Source organism: Trifolium pratense, linkage group LG5 (genome assembly GCF_020283565.1).
Source record: "Trifolium pratense cultivar HEN17-A07 linkage group LG5, ARS_RC_1.1, whole genome shotgun sequence".
NCBI classification, from domain to species: domain Eukaryota; kingdom Viridiplantae; phylum Streptophyta; class Magnoliopsida; order Fabales; family Fabaceae; genus Trifolium; species Trifolium pratense.
The window spans coordinates 35,660,254-35,686,418 of record NC_060063.1 but is presented as its reverse complement, the minus strand read 5'-3'; the positions used below and the strand labels follow the sequence as shown (position 1 = coordinate 35,686,418).

Below are 26,165 nucleotides of genomic sequence, written 5' to 3'. Positions count from 1 at the left end.
TTCTTCTTCTTGTATTTATTGTATTTGCGAGGAGCGCCTTTGGCGTTCGACTTCTTTGGGTTGCGAATCGGGGTTTCATTTGTATTTTTTCCTCTGTTCCCAGCATCAGCTTTCTTGAACTTGTTAATAAGACCGTACATTGCACTGATACCCTGCTTATAACCGGAATCAGTTTTACAACAAACCTCCAACAATGTATTGAACGCAGCAGTCAATGAACTTCGACGATACATTTCCAACTTATCAGCATCCTGTTTATCCACCGTACACGTCAAGACATTATTTTTCGCCATTTTAGTCCACCTTTTGCAAACCAGGTTGTCCGGGAGGTAATCCATGTGTCTCTGCTTGATGGCACAAAAGATGTGACAACATGGAATCCCACTACGCTCAAAGTGTTGGCATTCACATTTAAAATTGGGACCAACCAAATCAACACAAACTGTCACCGTTGAACCGGGAATGCCAAATCTATCCATTTTAATCACCACTGTATTCCCCAACGAAACTTGTTCACCAATAACCAGCGAGGCTGAATTTGTTATCTGTTCTCTAACCTTCATAAACATGGCTCTGGTGAAGATCTCAGAAACTTTTTGCTCAAGACCTGGCATATGTGTTAACATCACAGGTTTATAGTAAGTTGAAACAAAATCAGACGTCATTTCCTAGTTTCTGTACTCTGCTAAAGCTCTATGAAAATCCCTTACAAAATCAACTAGAGTGCTTCTTTTCTGCACAAAATTTTTAACAAATGAATTTAGACCTTCGCACATTGAAGTCGTTCTCATTCCATAGAACATATCCGACCGCATAAACGCAGCTGCCCAACTTTTCCTTGTCTCATAAACCTTTCGAGTCCACGGATTCCCTGATAGACCATGATCAACTATAATCCTCTCCCACTCACTTTCAAACAGAGCTGTCAAAATGGGCTAGCCCGAATGGGCCGGCCCGCCAAGCCCGATTTTTTCCCGGGCTCGGGCCTTGAAAATCCTAGCCCGAATTATTTCCGGGCTTTTTAGTCCGGCCCGACAAAGCCCGATTAAAATATGGGCTAGCCCGAATGGGCCGCGGGCGGCCCGCAAGCCCGAAAAATTTAAATTAAAAATAAAATAAAATATAAATATAAATAATTTGTTTCGGATAATTTGAAATTAGTTTGTAATATAAATTATAAAATGCCGTCCGCTACTTCTACTTAAGTAGCGGGAGTAAAAATAGGGCACCCAAGAAACTCGTAGGTAGCGGATGAGTAAAAGTATGACGCGCGAGAAACTCGAAAGTAGCGTATGCGTAAAAATAGGGCGCGAGAAACTCGTAGGTAGAGGATGAGTAAAAATAGGGCGCGCGAGAAACTCGTACATAGTGGATGAATAAAAATAGGGCGCGCGAGAAACTCGTAGTAGCGGATGAGTAAAAATAGGGCGCGCGAGAAAGTTCTAGGTAGCGGATGAGTAAAAATATGACGCGCGAGAAACTCGTAAGTAGCGGATGCGTAAAAATAGGGCGCGAGAAACACATAGGTAGTGGATGAGTAAAAATAGGGCGCGCGAGAAACTCGTAGATAGGGGATGAGTAAAAATACGGCGCGCGCGAATTATATAATATTTATAGCGGATGAGTAAAAAATAGGACGCACGAGAATTATTAATGCTATTTATATAGTTGAGTTTGAGCACTAAAAGTAAAAAAAATAAAATAAAAAAAGATAAACCGGGCCGCCCGAAAGCCCGACTACCCGTACCGGGCCGGGCTCGGGCACTAATTTTGGTAGCCCGTTTTTTATCCGGGCTTTTTAGCCCGACCCGACGAAGCCCGAAGCCCGACCGGGCCGGCCCGAAATTGGCCGGGCCGCCCGTTTTGACAGCTCTGCTTTCAAACCTCGCAGGGCTACAAGTAGAATAAACCAACGAAGAGAACTCTTGGCAAAAAATTTTATTCTTCACATTTTCAAGTGCATTCTGGTGGATATGCCAAGAACAAAGGCGGTGACTTACATTCGGAAATACACATTTAATTGCTTCTCTCATAGCATTGTCTCCATCAGTCACCACCCGAAGCGGATGCTTTTGATACATCGCATCTAAGAATGTCTCTAACAACCACTTGTATGTCTCAGTTTTTTCGTTGACAATTAAGGCACAGGCAAAAACTGTAGTTTCCTTGTGGTGATTGTAACCACAAAAAACAACGAGTGGCCTGTCGTATTTGTTCTTCTTATAAGTCGCATCGAAGGCAATCACTTCCACGAAACAGCTGTAGTCAACGCGACTAGCTCCGTCGCACCAAAACAAATTATTTAGATGCCCCATATCATCGAGTGTAAACTTACAATAAAAAGGTGGTCATTTTCTGTTCTTGTCTGGATATCACACAAAGCAGAATACGTGTCGCCAACATCCTCCATTTTTGCCTTCCCACTCCTGGTGATGTAGTTATAAAGGTCTTTTTTGCAAAAACCAAGCCCTGCATGACCACCTTTTTGACCCCATCAAATATCCCAGAATATGACAAGATCTAACCCCGTACGAATGCAACCCATCTACGAAATTCTTATCGGCTTCATTCAATCCACGATACTTGGGGATCAGGTGAACATGTGTGGATGGAGTTAAAGGATGGTTGTGAACGGGCACAAAGCAGGCAACACCATAAGTACCACTACTGTTATTAAGGTGAAATCGAATCATAGCTACACAAGATGTTCGTGACAATCCCCTGGGTTGTCTCGAACGTTCAGTGCGCTCAATATTTTTTTTAGCTCTCTCACCCTGCCTAGAACAAACCATCTGGCGTGTATGTACAACACCTTCACCGGTGACTCGCCTTACATCTTTTCTAGCGGAAAACCCAAGACACCTTGCATATTCTACATAAAATTCCTCTGCTTTTTCTATAGATTCAAATTCCATATTTTGTATTTCTTCTGCTGTCATGTCTTTCATGTTTACTTCGACATCGAAACCCGACAAACCATCCGCAGACATCTCTCTAAGTAAACTACAAAAATTACAATTCATGAAATGATAAGAGTTGGTGGTATTGTGGAGGTGGTAATTGACACTAACACGCTAAATGATAAGAGTAGTAATATGATAAACCATTCTATTGTTGCATAATTCAGCACACTAATCAACTAATACACATGAGTATTTTTGTTATTCCATTTGCAACTCATACACATGACATTATGATAATTTCCACTAACATGAAATCAACACATTAATCAACATAAATCAAAATAACAGCAGAAATCAAAATAATAGCAGAAACAAAAATTAAGTCATGAAATCTTAGACTAAATAATTAGGGCGCCAATAATTAGATGCAACAGCAGCAATAAAGATAAGAGACTGTCATCCTTACATCGACGAAGATCTGGAAAAAGGGTTAATTGAGAAGTGATGAACAGTGATCTCCTTTGGTAAACGATAAACAGTGATCTCCTTTGGTAATATAGGTGCGCTTATAATTTAAAGCTACTAATCTTGTACCAATTAAAGAAAAACAATTAAGTTGCTAATCAGGATTTTGAAATATTAATAAAAGGGTATTTATGTAAACAGACATATCAATACAAGGGTATTTATGTAAACAGACGCATCACGTGGTGATTAACTCGGTTTTGAAAATTTTCGTGCCAGGCAACCATTTCGTAACGAATTTGCAGGTGTGGCAGCCGCCTATTGGCTTCGTGCATACCGCACCGGTGCAGCGCAAAATTCTGCTGCACGGAAGTGCTCACCTAATATTTTTAATATATACTAGTATAATAGTAAAAATTATTAAATTTTTATATTTTGAAAATACTCATCGAGACGAATCCAACAACATCTTATATATATATAGGGGAGGGATCAAATTACACCGGTGTAACATTTGAGTAATGTTACACTGCTCAATAACGCTTCAACGAATACAAATTTTACAAAATCCACCGTTGGATTGAAAGTTTATATCATTTATTCATGTTCAATTTTACAAAAATCTAACATCATTTGATATGTTATTGAGACCGATCAAGATTAACGCTTTATGTGTTTTTATTCAATACCGTTAAGCTTAATCAATCTTAATAACATATCAAATGATTTTAGATTTTTATAGAATTGAACATGAATGATTTATATGATATAAACTTTCAATCCAACGGTGGATTTTGTAAAATTTGTATTCGTTGAAGCGTTATTGAGCGGTGTAACATTACTGAAATGTTACACCAGTGTAATTTGATCCCTCCCCATATATATATATATATATGACCAATTCTAACATGAACAACCACATCAAGTGGTGCATCATGCACAAGTTAGTGATGCGTAATTTTATCAATTTTATTATATTAGTTTCTCAAAAAAAAAAATTTATATTAGAAGTAGATAAAATTTACCGTTGATCGAAAGTTTGTATTATATAGATCATCCATGTCAAATTTTAAAAAAAAAAATTGAAAATCATTTGATATGTCATTGAGACTCATCAAAATTAACGGTTTATGAGTTTTTATTAAATACCGTTAATCTTGATGAGTCTCAAAGACATATCAAATGATTTTCAATGTTTTTAAAATTTGACATGGATGATTTATATGATACAAACTTTCAATCCAACGGTGAATTTTGTAAAATTTGTATTCGTTATAGCGATATACCAACTTGTGCACCATAAACCACTTGATGTGGTTGTTCATGTTAGACAAAACCTATATATTAATATTTATTAGTGAGAAGATATGATCGAAACAAAAATATATGAATAGTATATATAGTCAAACTGAGTCACTTATTATGGGACAGAGGGAGTAGGACCAAAATATATTTTGAAGAAAAAAAAAAAGTAAATGTGACAGTCAAATTGTGGAAAAGTTGGAGAGAGGGAGGCAGATTGAGATTAGGTGTGGATGGTTTTACGTGAGCTTGTGTTATAATACCATGGTCCATGATGGACCATTTGAAATAGCCGTCCATGGAAGCACTCGCCTTATTTTCTACATGATTTAGATCTAAAATTCAGTTCTTTTTAGAGCTACCATAAGGCACCTATATATATATATATATATATATATATATATATATATATATATAGTAGAAACTCTATAAATTAATAATGTCGGGACCGGAGAAATTTATTAATTTAGAGAGTTATTAATTTATCGATAAATTAATAATTATTAATTTAACGATAGATGTTCGAAAAGAAACAATAGCGAATTGCTTCCGACACTGTAAAATTCGTTCAGCTAGTGACGTTGGATGAATCCACTTTTGATGAAGAAACTCTCAAGACCTCCAGACTATGATCAATCAATGTGGCTATCGTAATAAGATGGATATCGACAATCTAATGAACTACCCAGGTGAAAATGAAGCATGTTCGGAGGTTCGGAGTTTAGAAGATATTGTGCGTACTATCATTGAGAACAATGTAGAGGATGACGACGAAGATGATACGGTGTCTTTGGAGCATGTTACGCGAAAGGAAGCACTTATGGCGTCGAACACTCTACACAACTTTATGATACAATACAAAAATACAACACCTCAGCTATTGGATGTAATAAGAAAAGTTAGAGATGAGCTCCAAACAGACTTGAACTTTAAAGGAAAACAAACAACTATTGAATCACATTTCAACAAAGTGTAATATATATTTTTTCAGTTTCTATGAATTATTAATTTATGATTTTCTTGGGACCGAAAATTATAAAGGTGTTTACGTTGGAATTTGGTAAACAACCGCTAGTTTAAGTGTTTAAACTCGCGAGATCAACTAGTAAATCTCAGGACAATTTTGTGTTTATTCGCTTCAAGAAAACTGTTTGAATGTTCGTTTGAATAAGGAAACAAACACTTAGGAATTAAAATATTTTAAAGCATACAAGAGAAACTAATTCGAATCGCCTCGAAGTAGCAGTTTCTCAAGCAAGTATCTGGATTCAGACTTAGAAAAATTTACTGGAAAACAAATTGCATTGCATTGAATGAAAAACAATTACAAATAAAGATGGTTCACAAAACATACATTTCTCCTTCGAATTCCGTTCGTTCGATCGCTGAGTACTTAGAATTTTTAGAGAGAATGTTTGTATAAATTTTGTGACCCTTGTTCCGAATGAAAAACTACTATAAATACTACTACTAAGTGGTAACTGTTTCTCGATCATCTGGACGCTCCTTCATTTGCCACGTCGACCACGTTCTCCACTTTCATCTTTCATTCCTTCAGCGCGCGCCAAGATCTTTTGGGCCGTTCGTTGTTTCTTTTTTGGGCTTGGCCCAACTATCTCTCGATTCGATTTTGCGCCTTCGATAGCCTCCTGGTAAAACCAAGACTATACGCATCCTCTACAGCTCTCGAAACGCTTTTCTGCTTCGACATAGGGAGTTCTCGACACCAACTTTGAAAGTTTTATTTTGATAATATAACCTCCAAAATAAATATTGGACCCACCAATTATATTTAATTGATAAATACCAAATTTATGTCCAACAAATTGCCCCCCAAAAATGCCATTTTCGACGGTGTCTATCGAAAGAGGAAGTGGCATTTTTGAAAGTATTAATGGATAACTTTCTTTTCCATTTATCTCTCCTATCGTTTAGGCTGCCATTCAAAACTTTGGATTGGCTCCAAAACTTGTTTTTTCTTTCCACCTGTCAAGGGGTTTGGACACTTGTCAACATAGGAAGTTGAAAAAACTTTGCTATTTTCCTCAATCCGTGTGCCTCTATAAATAGCCAGATTCTTCCTTTATTGCGTTTTTCTCCAATTTTCGCTCTGTCAACTGTTCATCTTCTTCTTCATCTTCTGCGATTCTTTCTTGAATTCTTGCTTCCAAAAAGCTTCCTATTCCCACCATTCTGTTTATCACCAAGTCATCAACTTTCTTTTCACTCGGATTTTCCTCAACTGTCTCAAACAACTTGTGATTCCCAAATTTAGCCCTAATCACCATTCTTTCACGCCATCTTTATACCTTCATCAATGGCGTCAGATTCAGGTGTCAGAAAATTCCTTCCTTACGCCGGTAAGTGGACCGCCGCCACTCTTTCTTCTTACGATGAGGATGTGGTTCCAGAACCATCGTTGCGTCTGGACTTGCAAAAGTTTTGGGAAAGTCAATTAGTCTTTCCTTATTCTGTTGATAACCTTGTGCATGCGTTTGGGGGACCCAAACCAAGTGATAAAAGCCGTAATTCCAAGGTTCTGTCTATCTTTCCTGTTTATAAACCTTGTGCTCCTAGGGTTTTCATTAGTGAACCCTATAATTTTAGCTATATCAAGGCGCCTAACAGAGTGTTTCGATCGGCTCCTTCTTTGAATGACCAATATCTTGGCTGGTTAGACAGGGTACAACGTGATAAGGCTGATATTTGGCAAGCCTGTGGTATTTATGACCTTATTCAGCTCTCTCGGACAGGCCTTAAATACCAGCAAGAGATGATTATTGCTGCTTTACACTTCTTTGAGTCTTCTACCAACACCTTCCACTTCGAATGTGGCATGATGACTCCTACACTGCTGGATGTTGCTGCCATTACTGGCTTATCGCCTCTTGGCGACACTTATGATCCTTGCAAAGCTTCCGACACCATCAAATTTGATTTTCGAAACAAGTCTTACTCCAAATACATCGTGGAAAATCGAAAGACTAGCGATGAAGTAAGTGACGAGGAACACGTTGCTTTCCTAACCTTATGGCTATCGCAGTATGTCTTCTGCACTCAATCTCTCCAAGTAGCCAAGAAATTCATCCCTATGGCTATTCAACTACATGAATGTCAGCAATTCAATTTTGCTCGACTTGTTCTTGGATGTCTTTATGAATCCATGAGGGATGCTTGTGAACACCTTAAGAGAACAGGCGATGGATCTACCTTTTTGGGTGCTGGCCCTTTTTGGTTGCTGCAACTATGGCTAACTGCCACCTTTCATGCTGAGCTCGACCTTTTCTTACCTGAGCCATACTATGAGGAATCGAGAACACGTCAAATCGAAGGCACAAGGCTGGCGAGGATGGTGCCTAGGGAAAGAGGCCTTGGTTATGATGTAGCTTTCCAACAGTATTTTAATGCTTTTCTCAGCCTAAAGAAGTTTAAGCCTAGCTTTGCTCCTTTTGTGGACAGGCCACTTGGTCCTCTTTGGTTTACTCACAGATTTCCTTCTCCACCAGAATTTGAGACGGTAACCAACAACATTTGGAATGCTTACTTGACGCCTACAGTCTTGTCTTGTCGAATTGGCTTGACCTCTGGAGATTTTGGGTTAGTTGGCTACTTCCCAAACCTGGTGTCTCGCCAATTTGGCTTAACTCAAATACTCCCTAAGAGCATATACTTGGAAGAGAGGGAAATTTGTTTAGGCAAGCATGGCATGACAGAACCACAGTTCCATTCATTCTTGAACCACTTCAATCAGCCTTCTTATGAGCTTACCCCATTCGACTTCGCTCCCTCACATGCCTGCACTAGGGAATTTTTTACCTGGTGGTCTCGACACTATGAAGGACGCCTGGTTGACAAGACTGCCTTACTCACTGCTATCTCTAATGGGTTCGACTCATCTATTTTGAACAAGATTAAGTCAAAATTGAACGCCAGAGGTATTCTTTTAGTTTTACTTTTACTTGCATCATTTTTACCTTGCGTGCTTTTCTCTTATGCGCACTTCTCCGATGCAGGGAGTAAGTCGAAGGCAGGTTCTAGCAATTCTAGCAAACCTCTTCCTCCACCACCTAAAGTTGAACTAAAGGTAGGCCTTTGCCTTTTTTTGTGGCTTCTCACACTTTTGTAGGATGTCCATATTAACTTTGATATGCCCTTTCCAGATTGCTTCGCGCAAAAGGTCTCATTCAACTGAAACTCCTTCTGTTTCGAAGAAACAAAGACCTATTCCAGCCACTTGTTCGAGTGCTCCAGATAAGGTATCCATTTAGCTTAAGACTTCTTTTTCTTTTGTCTTGAATGTGAACTTACTGAACTGTGGCCTGTAGGATATCCCTGTCCTTTCGACCATCCCTGAGCAGACTAACACTGCCACTATTCAAGATCTCCCTCATAACGCTGAACCCATTACTGATGAGAAGAAGAAAAAGAAGAAGAAGAAAAAAGAACACCAACCCAACCAAGAAGGTACTCCTGAACACAAGTCCTCTGAGATTGAGGCACAACCTGATACTCTGGCATCACCTGAGGACCCTCCTTTAGAGCAATCGGAGAGGAAGAAGAAGAAGAAAAAGAAGCACAGAAAGTCTCCTGCTGCAGCCACTGTTGTCGAGGCTTCTGCTACTGCAAAAGAAACAACTTCACAGCCTGAAGCTTCTGCTACCCCTCAAGCCCAAGTAGGCCATTCTTACTTCTTATTACTTCTTCAGCCCTTGACTGTGTTACTCATTCTTTCATGGTTTCATTTATTTCAGCCAAAAAGTTCTGCCCAGGTTATTCCTCAAGATGAGCCTGCTCCTAGCAAAGCGGCTGAAGGGATGGTCGAAGGACCAAGTGGTACGCATCCTGCAAGTGTGGCAGAAAAACCCTCATCTCCTCAGCCTGTCGAAACGGCCGTCCTTACTGAAACCTCATCACCACCCAAAGCTCATGGCTCGCCTCACCACGCTTTCGAAGATGATACCCTTAAGCCTAGCAATGAAGAGGACCAACTTGATCAAGGCCTACCGCCACAAAATCCTTTGACGAACCCTGCCCAAGTATTAGCTGAAAATGATCCTCCAACCAATTTTCAAGTTGACCCTGCTGCCAACCTTTCCAGTGAACAAAGGCCAACCGTTGATGGCGAACATTCCACTACCAATCAACCACAACCAAGTGGGTCAAACCATGAGTCCAGTTCACCCAGTGCTGACACTTTCGACTCTGATGATGGGAACTCCTGCATTGGTGATTCACTTGGTGAAGAGGGAACCTCTGTGTCGAAACCTCCTCCTACTGTTGTCTTACCGGCTGAACTTGCCAAAGAGCTAAGAGATTTAACCCCGGCAGATGCACTCAACAAGCTTTTATCAAGTCATGGCGCCTCTAGCTCTGCTGTTGGGAACACGGAAGATAAGGAAGATGCACTTGCGCAAGAACAGTTTGAGCACGAAATCAGATTTAGGCGAGAGATCCTTAATGGGGATATGCTGGGCCTGCTTGAACATGATTCTTCTATATACTACAATATCAAAGCCCTTTTTCGCAAGCTGCAGAACCCAAGGACTGACGAAGCCATGTTCCTTCTAGTGACTCAGGCTGAAACCTTTTTAGAACAATTCGTTAGTCAATCTCAGCTCCTAACCAGGACTAGCAGCCTCTTGACATCTCTGCTCGCCACCCAGCAACACCATTTCGAGCAAGCTAATAGTTGCAATGCAGAGGTCACAACTATCAAGGCTGCCTCTGATGAAGCTCTTGAGCAACTTGTGGCTTGTGAGAATAATATTGCTCAATGGCAATCTGAAATCGAAGCGCTAAAGGAAAAGATTCGACAGGAAGAGGCTAAGATGGAGAAACTAGCTGCAGTAGCCATTGAAGCACAAAAGGTTAAGCTTGATGAGCTAGCACGTGAAGGTATCCAACACTACAGTGATGGTCTAGCTGTCCAGAAACGAGTTGAGCACCTTGCTAGTGATAAGGAAATGCTACAACGTAAGCTGGCGTCCATTCGAACTCAGTATTACCAATTTCAAGCGGCCAATCGAAAGCCTCCTTCAACATCTCAACAACAACCTTGACTTTATAAATTTTCTTTTTGTCTTAAGTTTGTTGTTCTCATTGGATGTTGTAATTGTGAATCTTTTAACACTAGCAACTGTCGAACAATTTCGCACATGCTTTTTGAATGCATGCCCGTTTTGGTTTTTTAATGCTGCATGTTTATATATTGGCTGAGTATTTTATTCCTTTGTTGTTGTTTGCTTTCCTTCTTTTGGGTCACTCTCCCAAGCCTTATTAATGGCACTTTGTAAGGAATGAAGCGAACATGTTTCCAAAGCAGTCAACATAATTAACTACATGGCTTTGAGCATTAATGCAATGGCATTTCCTATGCAAACTGACCGTGGTTAGTTGTAACTGCCTAGCTATTAACGCGTATTAATCCTTCTATAAATACCCACGCCTTGCAACTCTTTTGCTCAGCACTTTGCACCAATTAACGCATCAACACCTCTCCACAAAGAATGGATAACAAGAAAAATCTTCCTTCCTCTTCCCCGGGCTCAAGCACACCACGTCCTCTTGGAAGGGGACGAATCAAGATTCCAGCTTCCAAACCTCCACGCACTAGAATCCTTCGCCCTAGGCCGGCACCAGCCAAGGTAGTAGAAACCATCATTCTCTCTTCTGATTCCTCAAGCTCTAGTTCAGATGATGAAGATGAGGATTACCTTGAGTTCCTCAGCACCCTAGAGCCTGACGAAGAATACCCAGGAACTCCGTCTCCTTCTTCTGAGGATGAAGACTCTCAGGTCTCAGAACTTTCCAATGCTGATTCAAAGGATGAGGGAGCTCGGGCTCAGGGTAAACCTTAAATGGTCACCCTTCAACATTCAACCAATTCTTGTACTTTCTTGAACATTCTTGAATGATTGGTTGTATTGTTGATTTTGTATGAATAAAAATTGATTCTTGGCATTTTCTTTTACCATCTTGCAAATTTTATCCTTGCGTTATTCATTTTTTATGGTTATTTCTTGCAACATTGGCTTGTATTTCTTTAAATATTTGCCATTCATATTGACTGAACGCTTCTCAGGGGTTAACTCTTCAATCTCATAAGCTCCATTTGACAAAACTTGAGAAATCTTAAATGGTCCTTCCCAATTGGGTGACCATTTTCCAAAGACTCGATCTCGTCTGTCCATGGGGAGGATGACTTTCCAAACTAAGTCTCCTACGTCAAAGAGTTTGGATTTAACCCTTTTGTTATATGCTCTAGCAATTCGTTCTTTTTGTCGAATCAAAGCATCTAACGCCTGCAACCTTTCCTCATCCACGTCTGTTAACTCATCTAACATTATGTTCTCATAGTGATCAGGAGGTAGTTCCCATTGCCTTTGTACTCGAATCGACTGCATCATTATTTCAACAGGTAACACGGCATCGTGACCATATGTTAGTCGAAAAGGTGTCGAACCTGTTGACTCTTTAGGAGAATTCCTACATGCCCATAGGACTTGATCCAAGGTCTTGTGCCAATTCTTTGGCTTTTGGGCAACGTGCTTCTTAATTAAACTAATTATGACCTTGTTGGCTGCTTCAACTTGGCCATTTGCTTGAGCATAGTAAGGCGTCGAAGTCATTAGCTTAAAACCCAATTGTTCAGCAAAATCTTGCATCTTTCGACCAACAAACACCGTTCCTTGGTCTGTAGTGATCGTCTCAGGAAGCCCAAACCTATAAATAATATGTTCTTGGATAAAATTGATCACTGTCTCCTGATCCACATTTGTCAGGGCAACAGCCTCTATCCATTTGGTAAAATAATCAATCCCAACTAGTATATAACGTTGGTTCTTGGATGACGCGGGCCTTATCTCACCGATTAAATCTAAAGCCCACCCTCTGAAAGGCCAAGGTTTGATAATCGAATGCAACTCACTGGCAGGAACGCGTTGTATCCCTGCGTGTTTTTGACACTCTTGACAGCCTTTCGCATATTCTATGCAGTCCTTAAGCATGGAAGGCCAATACAAGCCTTGTCGAAACAAAAGCCATTTCATTTTATGGCCTGCTTGATGGGCACCGCAGGCTCCACTATGGGCGTTTGAAATTGCTAGATACGCTTCGTTTTCATTTAGGCATTTCAACAAAACCCCTTCAGGAGTCTTCTTAAATAGTTCATTTCCCATGATTGTGTAATTCAAGGCTCTATACTTAACCTTCCTATCGGCTGTACCTGTTGGATTTTCTATGTATTTAACAATGGGTTGTCTCCAATCCGTGCCAGCCAAATTGTCAATCACGAAGACTTCAGTCATTGCTTCATCAAAGTGTGCATCAGTCATTTCGGACTCCCTTTCGACGTTTAGTTCACTTGCCCCCAGCTGATGGGGTATTACCTCACATGAGATTAGTTTTTCTTTGATTTCAACTATCTCATCTAATTTTTCCCTGGTTACCTTATAACCAGAAGCAATTTGGGCTAAGTCATTTGCTTCTTGGTTTTCGATCCGGGGCACGTGTTGAATGTCACACGAATCAAATCGTTTTAGTAACGAGAAGGCAATGACAAAGTATTTCATCAAATGTTCTTGAATGCATTTGTACTCCTTTGTCAATTGTTTTATTACTAATTCAGAATCTCCTCTGATTTTAACATGTTTTGCCCCCAAGTCTAAAATAATCCTTAGACCTGCAATTAAAGCCTCGTACTCGGCTTCATTATTAGAGCATGTTCCGTTAATCTTATACTTAAATTTTGTTGGAATCTTTAAAGGAGAAATGATTAAGATTCCAATTCCTGTACCATGTTTGTGCTTCGAGCCATCAAAGTACAACATCCAAGGTTCATGTTCTACATATGTTATTGAGGTCTCAGCCACCGAATGGTCAACCAGAAAGTCAGCCACTACTTGACCTTTTACAGCCCTCAGGGGTTGGTAAGTCAATGAATATTCAGTTAAAGCTAAAGACCACTTCCCAATTCGACTATGCAAAATTGGTTTTAATAACATATGCTTAATGATGTCAAAATGAGAATAAACATAAACATGAACTGGTTTGATATATTGCTTAAGTTTGGTACAAGAGAAATACAAACATAGACAAAGCTTTTCAATTGGACTATATCTAGTCTCAGCATCATTCAAGATTCTACTTAGATAGTAAATAGCCTTTTCTACGCCATTTTCATCCTCTTGTGCGAGCATGCTTCCAATAGTCGAATCTGATGCTGCGATATACAACTTCATTTCTTTGTTTCGAATAGGAGGCATTAAAGTTGGAGGCTTCGACAAGTATGCCTTGATATCATCAAATGCCTTTTGTTGTTCCGTTCCCCATTCAAATACATCACCTTTCTTGAGCCTCAGCAGTGGAGAAAAGGGGTGAGCTCTGCCACTTAGGTTTGATATAAACCTTCTCAAGAAATTGACCTTTCCTAGCAAAGATTGAAGCTGTTTCTTTGTTCCTGGAGGTTCTGTCTCCATGATAGCTTTTGTCTTATTTTGATTAATTTCTATGCCCTTCTTATGCACAACAAAGCCAAGGAAATCTCCTGCATGTACACAGAAAGCACATTTCAGTGGATTCATTTTTAATCCACATTTTCTCATTCTTTCGAACGATTTTTTAAGATGTTCGATATGTTCATCCTGGGAAGAGGATTTCACAACAATATCATCAATGTAAACCTGCATAAATATTTCGATAAAATCATGAAAAATTAAGTTCATGGCTCTTTGGTATGTTGCTCCAGCATTTTTTAATCCAAAAGGCATCACTACCCACTCATAGGTGCCTAAAGCACCAGGGCAACGAAATGCGGTTTTTGGCACATCATCTTCGTCAATAAAGATTTGATTATAGCCTGAATAGCCGTCTAACATACTCAAATATTCATGCCCTGCTGCTGAATCAACTAACATTTCGGCTACAGGCATGGAATATTCATCCTTAGGTGTAGCATTATTCAAGTCTCTAAAGTCTATGCAGACCCTAAGTGATCCATTTTTCTTAATAACAGGAACAATGTTAGCTAACCATTCCACATACCTGGTTGTTCGAATGAACTTGCATTTGAGCAACCTTTCAATTTCTGCTTTGATCTTTGTCATGATTTCTGGTGCAAACCTCCTTGGAAGCTGCTTTACAGGTTTCTTATCTGGTCGAAGGGGTAGCCTATGCTCCACAAGATTTCTGCTTAACCCAGGCATTTCGTTATAGTCCCATGCAAAGCAGTCTCTGTATTTCTTAAGCAACTCGACCATTTTTTCTCTTAAGGTTGGGTCTATATTGGCACTAATGTAAGTTGGCCTTTTAACAGAGCCATCTCCAATATCAACCTCCTGCAAAGGATCTTGGGCTTGCATTCTCTGAATCGAACTATGTGGATCTTTCTCAAAACCCAAAGGCTCATCATCATAGATGCAATCTAACCTTTGCTTTTTCCCATCATTTACTTCACTAGCCTCCAAGGCCAGTTTGTCCCTTAAGTTATCATTGGCTTCGACAGCCATATCTTCTTGAACATTAATGGCCTCAAGAGCCATTTTGATTCTATTTTCGGCTGCATAAGCCGTAATTCGATCCCATGCTGGGGACTCAATCATCGAGCTCATCATGGTTGACCCATCCAGACACTGGTGGGTATGCATCCTCACACAAGGGTTTCTCTATGTCTTCCCTTTCCCAACAAAAGCCATGGGTTGGATGCAACTTAACTGAGTGGTATACATTTTTTGATACCACTTCATTTGGATCGAAGGCAGCATCTTGCTCACCACAAGGAGCAATCGAGGCCAGGTTTTTGTCGAAATTCTGTAATGTCACAGTGCCTGTCTCTGAAACATATGCACTCTGATCCGCTTCTACATTCTCGACTAAACCATCTTCTCTCCAGATGATTAATCTTTGGTGCATGGTTGAGGGAACAGCTCCAACACCATGTATCCATTCTCTACCTAATAACAGATTGTAATTAGGTTTGGCAGCTATGACCATAAACAAGGTCTTTCGAACTGTACTACCAACACAAACTTCCAACTGCACTGCCCCCAGGGAATGACCAGTTTTTCCTTCATAGTTGGCCAACACCACATTGTGGGAATGAAGGTCTGTGTCATAGAGACCTAATTTCTTCAACATGAAGTGAGGCATGATGTTCACCACAGCTCCTCCATCCACTAAGACTTTATTGATTCCCACATTATTGACTTTTGCCCTAATGAACAAAGCCTTCAAGTGGTTCTGCATTCCCAGATCTGGCTTTTCGAAGACAGCTTTTTGCTCTTCGACACAACCATTTTGCATAACATAGTAACACATTGGCTTGTGATCAGCCAAATTAAGGGCTTCGAAGTCCTCTTCCAGTTCATTGACCTCAGTAGGTATATCATATTCCAGTGGCAGAATGGACACCACATTGACCATGACATCAAAATCAGACCCCTCATCCAGGAGATCATCATCCTCCATGTCATCCTCATCTTCTGCCCCTCTTTGGGCATTTTCAGCTATTGGCTCTTCCAATATTACGGAGAGCCTCTCCTTTATTGGCCTTTTGGCCATTTCAACCTTTTCAGCCTTCTGGGTTGCAACAGCCTTGCCCCCAGCCTCAGCCTCTTTTGCTGTCAACTTTTGTTTCCTCTGAAACCTTCGCCACTGAGTGCGGGTCATAGGATTTTTTCCCTTATAGTTATTCCTATAAGAGTATTTGTTGACTTCAGTAGCAGCATTCACTGTTTCCTTCCCAGCTACCGCTTTTGAACCCTTGGGTTCAGATACAATGTTCACATTAACATTGCTAGAACTTCCATTTTCCATCATCCTTCGATTAAAAGTGACGTACTGTCCACTCACCCATTGGTTAACAGGTGCTCTCCCAGATGGTTTGAAAGTGTTTTGGGGGCCTAGCCTCTGCTGGATCGAAAGGCCTTTGGTAATAGGTTTTCCCCAATTGGCCCCTTTGTAAGGCCAAGCTTTTTGATTTGGCCTAGATTTTGGCCATTTTCTCTTGCTTTCAGCGTAAGGTACAACACTTTGAAGGCCTGCAGTAGCCTCTTTGTCACACACAGCACTGCATCTAGGGCAAAGCATCACTTCAGCATTCTTCAGCTTGCACCTATTTAGGAAGTCCACCAGTTCTTCCTCAGCATTGGGGTACACCTCACGTACCCTCTTTTCATACTCCTCTTCAGGCACAGCCTTGACTGGAGCAGTAGCATCTATCACTTCGACCATGTTGCAGTCATAGACTTCGACATAGGTAGCGTCTGCAGGTGGCAAAGGGTCTGAATCTACCTTCATTGGAGGCTTAGCCTTATCAGCATACTTCAGCCTTCCTTCATTCAGCGCTTTTTGCACCAAATCCCTGAAAACAACACATTGATAAGTTTTATGTCCCAAATAATTATGAAACTTACAATAACCTCTTTTCTTTCTTTGTTCTATTGGTGGTATTTTCATATCTTTTGGCACAATAATTTGGCCGTCAGTCACCAATAAATCAAAAATCTCATCACATTTAGTGATGTCGAAAGTATAAGTCTTCGTAACAAACTTATCATTTTTTGGTTCGATAGGATTTTTTCCATTCGACGGCCTCAACAATTTGCAAGTGTAAGGAGGCCCAGGCTTTAATTCAGCCACATTAATATCACTATCGTCGAAATCTAAGTATTCATCACTCGTTTCATAATCAATTTCATTATCATAGGAATCAACAAAACCTATTTCTTTCTTTTTCTGAAACTTAGAATTTCTAACTTTTTCAGCTTTTAACCTTTCGATTTGTCTCACTCTGTCAGCCAACCGTGACATGTCTCGAAGGTATTGGGTATCCAATTTCTTTCGAATTGAATAATCTAACCCACCAGCAGCCATTTCCACTAGCTCGTGTTCAGGCACTTGAGTAAAGCACCTGGATTTCAGCAAACGAAACCTATTTAGATAGTCATCAATTGACTCTTGGTTTTTTCTTTTTACACTGGCTAACTCTTTCAGACTTATCTTAGTTTGGCCCATATAAAATTGCTCATGGAAAATCCTTTCCAATTGGGCCCAACTATTGATCGAATTGGGAGGCAAAGTTGTAAACCAAGTAAATGCATTCTTGGTAAGCGAATTAGGAAAATACTTCATTCGCAAATTTTCATTATTCGCCAAATTCCCAGACTCAGCTAGATACCTGGCAATATGTTCTACGGTTGACTCATTAGTGTCCCCGGCAAACTTAGTATATTTTGGGACTTTCCAACCTCTTGGTAACTCGGTTTGCAGCACATATTCAGTGAAGGCAGAGACAAAGTTTGGCCTTCGACAACCCGTGTTTAGGCCATTTTGGGCCAAAATCGTTTCGACCATGTTAGCCAAATTGTGTTGGCCAAGCAAGTTATTGTTTTGCATCTCTCGCACTACCTCGTCAGGATCCTGGTTCCTCCTAACCATTACCACTGGGGGGTTCTGATGTACCACTTGTGGATTTGGGTTAATAACAGGAGGGTTTTGATTTACTACTTGAGGCATTTGATTAACCTCGTGAGGATAATAGGTTTCCTCTTGTACGACTGGCGTAGGTGTTGGGTTAGGAACCGTTTCAGTAGCCACATAGGTTGGCCTTTGCTGCACTGGAGTCGAAGACATTGCAGGTAATATTACTTGTGGAGTAATGGGATTTACTCTAGGAGGTGGTGGGGGTGTCCCAAAAAAATCTGCAATTCGACTCATTTGAAATGCCAACATTTGATAACTCTCGTTGGTATTCTGAATTAATGGATTAAACACAGTACCCATTTGTTGTGTTAAGAGATTAACCATTTCATGGTTACTCTCATCCATTTGTTGTCTCAAAGACAACACAGATGCAGTCGTTAAGGGTGTGGGAGTTACCCTTGACGAAGTATACCTATCAGATTCGAAACTTGGCATCCCTAAGCCAAGTGTAGGGGGAGGCCCATACATAAAACTCTGACCTGATGGTGGTTTCGAACGTCCAAGACCGGCAGTCACGGACGGAATTGCCATAGTTGGTATTGGCAAAGTTGGAATAACATCATGCACAGTCGAAATGGTTGGACTGGAGAATATTGGAACATTCACCAACTCAGATGTTACTAAACTTTGTGGAGGTGGATCGACTCCACCACTCGAACTTGCTTCGCTACTCATCGCACTAGAATTTGGGGTTTTACTAGGATTAGATCTCTGAGTAGTTTTAACCATAACCTAACTTATCATCAGTTATATGCAAGTAACAAGTTTTTATTCCACAACATAAAAATAAACACAATTTTAACAAACACAAAACCAGTCCCACTGGGCGTGCCAATTTGTTTACGTTGGAATTTGGTAAACAACCGCTAGTTTAAGTGTTTAAACTCGCGAGATCAACTAGTAAATCTCAGGACAATTTTGTGTTTATTCGCTTCAAGAAAACTGTTTGAATGTTCGTTTGAATAAGGAAACAAACACTTAGGAATTAAAATATTTTAAAGCATACAAGAGAAACTAATTCGAATCGCCTCGAAGTAGCAGTTTCTCAAGCAAGTATCTGGATTCAGACTTAGAAAAATTTACTGGAAAACAAATTGCATTGCATTGAATGAAAAACAATTACAAATAAAGATGGTTCACAAAACATACATTTCTCCTTCGAATTCCGTTCGTTCGATCGCTGAGTACTTAGAATTTTTAGAGAGAATGTTTGTATAAATTTTGTGACCCTTGTTCCGAATGAAAAACTACTATAAATACTACTACTAAGTGGTAACTGTTTCTCGATCATCTGGACGCTCCTTCATTTGCCACGTCGACCACGTTCTCCACTTTCATCTTTCATTCCTTCAGCGCGCGCCAAGATCTTTTGGGCCGTTCGTTGTTTCTTTTTTGGGCTTGGCCCAACTATCTCTCGATTCGATTTTGCGCCTTCGATAGCCTCCTGGTAAAACCAAGACTATACGCATCCTCTACAGCTCTCGAAACGCTTTTCTGCTTCGACATAGGGAGTTCTCGACACCAACTTTGAAAGTTTTATTTTGATAATATAACCTCCAAAATAAATATTGGACCCACCAATTATATTTAATTGATAAATACCAAATTTATGTCCAACAAAAGGGATCTCCCAAAAAATTATTATCTTATTATTTTATCGAATTACTCAATTTTTTACACTGGCCCAAGTCAGGACCGGACAAATATATTATTTTAGAGAGTTTATTAATTTACCGAGTATTAATTTAAAGAGTTTCTACTGTATATATAGAACAAAAGAGAATAATGTGCCTTAGAAATAAAATAGCCGTTGAAACTTAACAAATGAAACTTAGTGAAAGACTTTGATTAAAATAGCCGTTGCTCACTCATAATGGAAACAAAATGAATGGTTTTTTTGAGCAAACCTTAATTAGGCAATGTATTATCTTTCAATAAGTAAAATCATGGAATGCTGATTTTATTTCAAATGAAATATACGCATGAAACAAGTCCAACCATGCTAATTAAAATCATTTTGTATGTCAGAAAAAATTATGCAATTTCCAAATTAAATTATGATATTTCATGCAAAAATATTTTCATGCAAAATCATATTTAAATAAAAATTATTGTGAGCGTGTGATATATTTTGATGAGAGCTATTTATACTACTCACATAAGGATCCTAAAAATACATGAATTATAATCCAATAAGTCTATAATCCAAGTCTTGAAAACTTGATCATCTTTTCTGCTTTTTGCATCATTGTCATTCTTAGACTTCTTTTGTCAATCATCAAAACAAAAATATTCCTGTCAAGGCATATATTCACAGTTGGTGTTATTCTTCTTTGGAATTTTATATTAAATTTTGTAGTCCAACTCTGATTTAATTGTTGTAGGACAACTCTAACATAAGTGGCAAATTTGACGGAGAAATAGAAACCGGGCAAGGCATGAACAAAAATGCCACCTATCTTAATGCAGATAGATCTTTCCCGGGGTGTGAGCAAAGAAACTCCCGCTGACAGTGGAAAATGGTATTACATGTTGAAAGATTAGGAGGGTATTGCACCCTAGAACTCGCCCTTTTTTAAAGTGTCCCAAACACATCCAAAAAAATATTGGTTTTGAACAGTTTTTAGTTATTTTATATTTGTAACCGACATAAAGGCCTTATATAACCGGCTTAAAATGTCTTCTTTGAGCAAGCGTGAATTTATTTATCAAAGCACAAAATGTATAATTATAATTAGGCAGTTACTTTTGTCATCTTACCGGTTACTCACACACTCTATTTTTACATACTTTGCGACAACAAAAACATGAAAACTCAAAAAATAAACCGTTAGAAACGCACATTACCTGTTATACGACTCCAAATGGTCGCAAAAAATATGGTAGAGTGCTCTAGTGGGAATTTTGCTCTTTAAGCCCCCTTTTTTGCTGCAAGACCCCCCAAAAATCCCAAAATACCCCTGATGATGCAGGGCCTCCAAAAATCCCAAAATACCTCTGATTTTGGGCCTAGGGTAGATTGGATTCTACAATCCCAAATTGAAATAGCTTCATAATGTAATTTTCGAAAATGCTTCTCTTCGTAAAATACGTTCCGAAAAGGTCTGATATAGCTCAAACCCAGATATTTTTTTTCTTCTTTTGCTTATCAATTAACTCTGCCTTTTGTAACAGGTTTGTGCAATGAGGAGAAGAAGGAAAAATGAGAGAACAGATACTTATGTACTATTAGAACCAGGGAAGGATGAGAGGTTTGTATCTGAGGAAGAGTTGAAAGACACTTTGAAAGAGTGGCTTACAAATTGGCCTGGCAAGACTCTTCCTCCTGATCTTGCAAGATATGAAACCATTGATGATGTTGTTTCATTCTTAGCAAAGTCCTTTGGTGAACTTGAAATTGATGGAGAAGTTGGACCGATTCAATAGTATGAAGTTCGTTTGGAGTGAATATATAGTCAGATTTTTTTTTTGAATCAACAAATATATCATAAATTCAACCATAAGTATAAGGCATACAAATGGCGAGAGAAATGGTACAACACTGCAAATAAATGCAGCAGAACAACAACACCAAATAAAACAACACCATTTCAAATCAAGAAGTACACAATAACGTCCTACACAAACCAACTCCATCTCCTGCCCAAAATGATACTGAACTGAAGCAGAAACAAAAGCTCTCCTCCGAATATATAGTCAGATTATTTCATCAACTATTTCATTTTTGTCTTGGCAACTTGTGAATGTAATGTTTAATTTAATTGAGGAACCATTGGTGTTTATTAGAACATTCTCTCAAATTGTCTCATGTGATCGTCACTAGATAAAGTTGGCTTCCATGAATTCAATTCATGGTGAAGAAATCGTGAATTGCTTCCATGAATTCAATTCACGGTGAAGGAACTCAACAAGACAAGACAGTCGTGTTATTTCGGATCTTGCGTCCGAATTCACTCTAAATTTCTGAACTTGCGCTCCAAATTCAATTTTTCGGAAGTTGCAGTCCAAATTCAATCTTTATTTTCTATTATGAGTTATTATTAGGTTATACCAGCAGAAATGGAATTGTGAAATAGGAACTATGGAATTGAAACTTAAAAAAGTTTCATTAACCTCCTTTGCAGATAGATTAACATTGAGATTTCAGATGTATATGTGGATTCTAGCACTACAATTGTGAGATTAGTGTTTGGGAGGAAATTTTCTCAACCAGAAAAACCACAGTTTGTCACTTGGTTTATTGGTTTTTATTTGATATTTGAGTTTGTCGGTAAAAAAATTATTTAAAATTAAATATTTAAATATTTCTTATATAATATTGTTAAAATATAAATGGAATTATTGTGTTAATTATTTCTTATAAATTTATTTATTCAATTTGTAGTTCTTATGAGTTGACTGCATTATAAAGCCAAAACAACTTATACAAGATGTGCAAGTGCAACATGTTAAACAAGATGTGTCAGACATCTTATTAATGAAGAGAATACATGTGCAACATGTAGAACATAGGACATCTTGCCCCTATACAGCAGACCGAAGAACATTTGGTGACAGTAAACAAGTAAATACACAAAACAAAGCACCACCACACAATCAAGATTTCAAAACAACAATCACCCACCCACCTTAGCAGTTTCAAAAAACCATAACCAGAGAAGCTCATGATGGTATACAAACCCTTTTCATCTTCGTATTCTTCTTTTTCACCATTTTTTCCACTTCAAATCAAATCAAAATCTTTTCAAATGTTCACCACACATCATCATACACCACCTTTTCTCTATCTCAAAAACCACTTAACTTTCCCTCTTATCAACCATCACTATCATCCATCACCATGTTGTTCTCTGCATCTCTCCACCAACAACACTTCTGATTCAACCTCTTTTGCAGTTTCCTATCTCATCAACACTTTCAACTTCTCTCCAAAACTTGCTTCCAAACTCTGCTCCACTTACAATATTTGTTTCCAGACTGCACAAAACCCTGATTTAGTTCTTAACTTCTTTAGAAACAATGGTTTCTCAGAAACCCAATTACGTTATATCATTCCCAAGGCACCATGGCTACTTTCCTGCAACCTCTCCTTAAGGGTCATCCCAAAGTTTGAATTTTTTCTATCCAAAGGTGCTTCTGAATCTGACATTGTTAACCTTGTCAGTAAGAACCCTATGGTCCTGGCTCCAAGCTTGGAGAATCATATAGTCCCAACCTATGAATTGTTGTATAGATTCATGCAATCGGACGAGGAAACTATTAATCTTGTAATTCGCAAATCATATTTACTTAGTTCTCATCTTGTGTCATATAACATCAAAATGTTTGTTGATATTGGAGTGAGGGACTCAACCATTTTAAAATTACTTGAGGGGAAATGTAGTTGGTTATTCAAGAAAAACGGAATGCCGAAGATGGTGGAGGAATTAAAGAATTCAGGGTTTCATCCATCAAAAACAACTTTTGTTATGGCATTGCTTGCTAGAGAAAACAAACCAGCATGGAAAGAGAAAGTTGATTTATACAAGAAGTGGGGTTGGTCTGATGAAGATGTAGAAGAAGCATTTAAAAAGCGGCCTCTTTGTATGATGGTATCTATTAATAAAATTAATTCAGTGATGAATTTTTGGGTCAATCAATTGGGTTGGGATGCTCGCGCCCTTACCAAAGCACCGCTTGTTTTGTCGTCAAGTTTGGAAAAAAGGATCACTCCAAGGGCCCATGTTGTGCAATTTCTGCTGGAGAATGGTCTGCAAAAAGAGAGTGCAAGCTTAACTTATCCATTTGTAGTGTCTGAGAAGTTTTTTCGTGATGCGTATTTAAAACGTTTTAAGGAGGAGTCTTCGAATCTATTAAAGCTGTATGAGGAAAAACTTAGTCTTGCATACACCACCGACAAAAATGGCATGCGATGATCAGATTTTTCAGGTATTTTAGCCTTACTAATGTTATTTGATTTGAATACATGTTCAGTACAGAATGTGATTGGAGAAAGTTTAGCTAATTTGTTTCCTATTTGGACAAATGTCGGTTTGTTGTAATTGATATTGTTTCACAACTTTGATGCATTATCGGTCTTAATAATACCTTATAAATTTGCATTTGTAGGCATGGAATTCTTTTTTGTGATAGAATGAAATGATTTCCTCCTTTTTTGTTTCTTTAGTCCAATAATTTATTGCAGAAGTTCAGTTATAACTGCATAGGTTGATTGGTTTGAAATTGAAATGGTTTTAAGGAAACATTGTTTTCTTAAATCATATCTAGCTTATTTGTTTACCACTTATAAAACCTCAACTATAAGGATATGGAACAAAACTTTGTTGTGTGTTAATTTGCTATGTATTAGATGGCTTCTTCATCATGACAGATGAATAAATGCATAGTATGTGTTTGTTTTTTCTAACTTTAGCCAACTTCGCCATTTACAGTATTGATGAAGAAGGTAGAAACAACGACTTGTTTGCGAGGAGTTTGTAAGTTTTGGTTAAGTCCAATATGCGTTAGCAGTAGCAGTTGTTCTTGTTATCCCGTTGCTGTGTCTGTAGGGGAATGTTACGATACGGGGTCTACAATTGAGTTGAAGATGGTTGAAGAACATGCTAACTTATGTAAGTCTCATGATGAATATACGCGAAGGGTAGTGGGAGTTTTTGGGCTCGTTTTCCTAATCTTGATATCCAATATGGCTGCTGGTGTTTAACCTCTATCTCTAAATGGGTTGGAACAAGTCTGCATCAGATAGACTACCAGTTTACTCGTTTCATGGATCGGGTCTTGACTAATCAGATGCGAACTCGTGTTCTGTATTTGTGGCTCATGGCGCCTGATTATATGACATCGTATATGAAGATTTCGCATCAACACTTGGCAGTTAGCCTTATGCCATAGTCATATTAGGTCTAACATTATGTGACAAATGATGGTATTATATAGTATAAGAGAAGTTTCTTTGAAGAAGAGCAGTGTGGAATGTGGAAATAAAACAGCCATTGGTTGGTCTCTCTTATTCACATTTATTTCTTCCAAGTCTTCCATTCAATTTTGACAGGTACTTAGTCTCACCGTTGCGGCTTTGCCATTTAATTTTAGGGACTCTTAATCTATACAGCCAAGATACTTGATGCGATACGGATACGGCGATATGGAAATATTTGAAAATTTAAGATATCTGCTTTATGTATCAGCGCTAGATTTATGACAAACTATGACTTTATGATAAGGTTTACTTTGAAATGATATGATGCTTAACTGATTTTGCAGCAACTTGATCATATTCGATGAAATTTCCTTTAAACTATTGACTCGTTCTGCACTGGAAAACATGGCAGATTCCATGTATCTGCACATTTATAACATAGCCATTTGTGTTATGGTTTTCTCTAAAAGTAAACAACAATGAGAATTACATTAGTTTCATTGTTTTCATTCGTTCTCTGCTACTACTGCATATATCTTATAACTTTCCAAATCTTTGATGCCTCTGGAAAATGTCTTGAGGATTAACAATCATGGTTTCTTCAATTAAAAAACAATTTTACATACTAAAGTTCCACTAGACTAAAACATTGGAAATAAAAGCATTTCTTGCTGCAATTGAAGTGGTGTTACCTGTGACAATGAGGGACATGTTATTGGCCTTGACCTTGTCCTTAGTGAAGAATACTCCTCCGGTCCTTAATATAATAAACAAACTATTTTTTAGGTTCATTAAAAACTAATTTATTTGGTCTATAATGTAGACTACACTACATACATTAATTTTTATTGAATCTAAAAAGTAGTTTATTTTTTATATTAAGGACCGGAGGGAGTACGGTGCATTTAACAATGCAAGCAGGCTTCTCATATCTCTTCTTATAATAAAGTATCTGGTTTAAATGCATTTTGATTATCATGTTATGATCAATCCACAATTTTAGTTGTCTCATTTTTTATTTTGCAAATTTGATCCTCATATTTTAAAAATTTCAAATAATTAGTCCCATTTTGACCAAAATTTTGACTGTGACAATA

General features: G+C 38.6%; 2 protein-coding genes and 1 pseudogene across 2 annotated transcripts; 2 read left to right on the top strand and 1 right to left on the bottom strand.

The window, feature by feature from the left end:
• Positions 1–668: 668 nt before the first annotated feature.
• On the bottom strand, positions 669–2,990 carry LOC123886522 (protein FAR1-RELATED SEQUENCE 5-like). The gene is made up of 4 exons (XM_045935835.1): positions 2,533–2,990; positions 2,336–2,426; positions 2,001–2,216; positions 669–734 (listed from the first exon to the last, which is right to left on the bottom strand). The coding sequence occupies exons 1-4, from the start codon at positions 2,988–2,990 to the stop codon at positions 669–671; spliced, it is 831 nt and encodes a 276-aa protein (XP_045791791.1).
• A 2,194-nt stretch (positions 2,991–5,184) lies between these two features.
• Positions 5,185–19,853, top strand: LOC123886521 (annotated as a pseudogene).
• Positions 19,854–22,532: 2,679 nt separating this feature from the next.
• On the top strand, positions 22,533–25,415 carry LOC123885828. The gene is made up of 2 exons (XM_045935158.1): positions 22,533–24,077; positions 24,581–25,415. Exon 1 carries the CDS (start codon positions 22,814–22,816, stop codon positions 24,062–24,064), a length of 1,251 nt encoding a protein of 416 aa, XP_045791114.1. The 5' UTR covers positions 22,533–22,813; the 3' UTR covers positions 24,065–24,077; positions 24,581–25,415.
• Positions 25,416–26,165: the final 750 nt, after the last annotated feature.

Excerpts from the sequence above, each read along its gene's own strand:
- LOC123886522 (XM_045935835.1), bottom strand. The coding sequence starts at position 2,990 with ATGTCTGCGGATGGTTTGTCGGGTTTCGATGTCGAAGTAAACATGAAA. Across the intron at positions 2,217-2,335 it reads AAAATGACCACCTTTTTATT|AACAAATACGACAGGCCACT; the intron begins GTAAGTTTACAC and ends ACTTATAAGAAG. Across the intron at positions 735-2,000 it reads TTAAATGTGTATTTCCGAAT|AAAAGAAGCACTCTAGTTGA; the intron begins GTAAGTCACCGC and ends AATTTTGTGCAG.
- LOC123885828 (XM_045935158.1), top strand. The coding sequence starts at position 22,814 with ATGATGGTATACAAACCCTTTTCATCTTCGTATTCTTCTTTTTCACCA.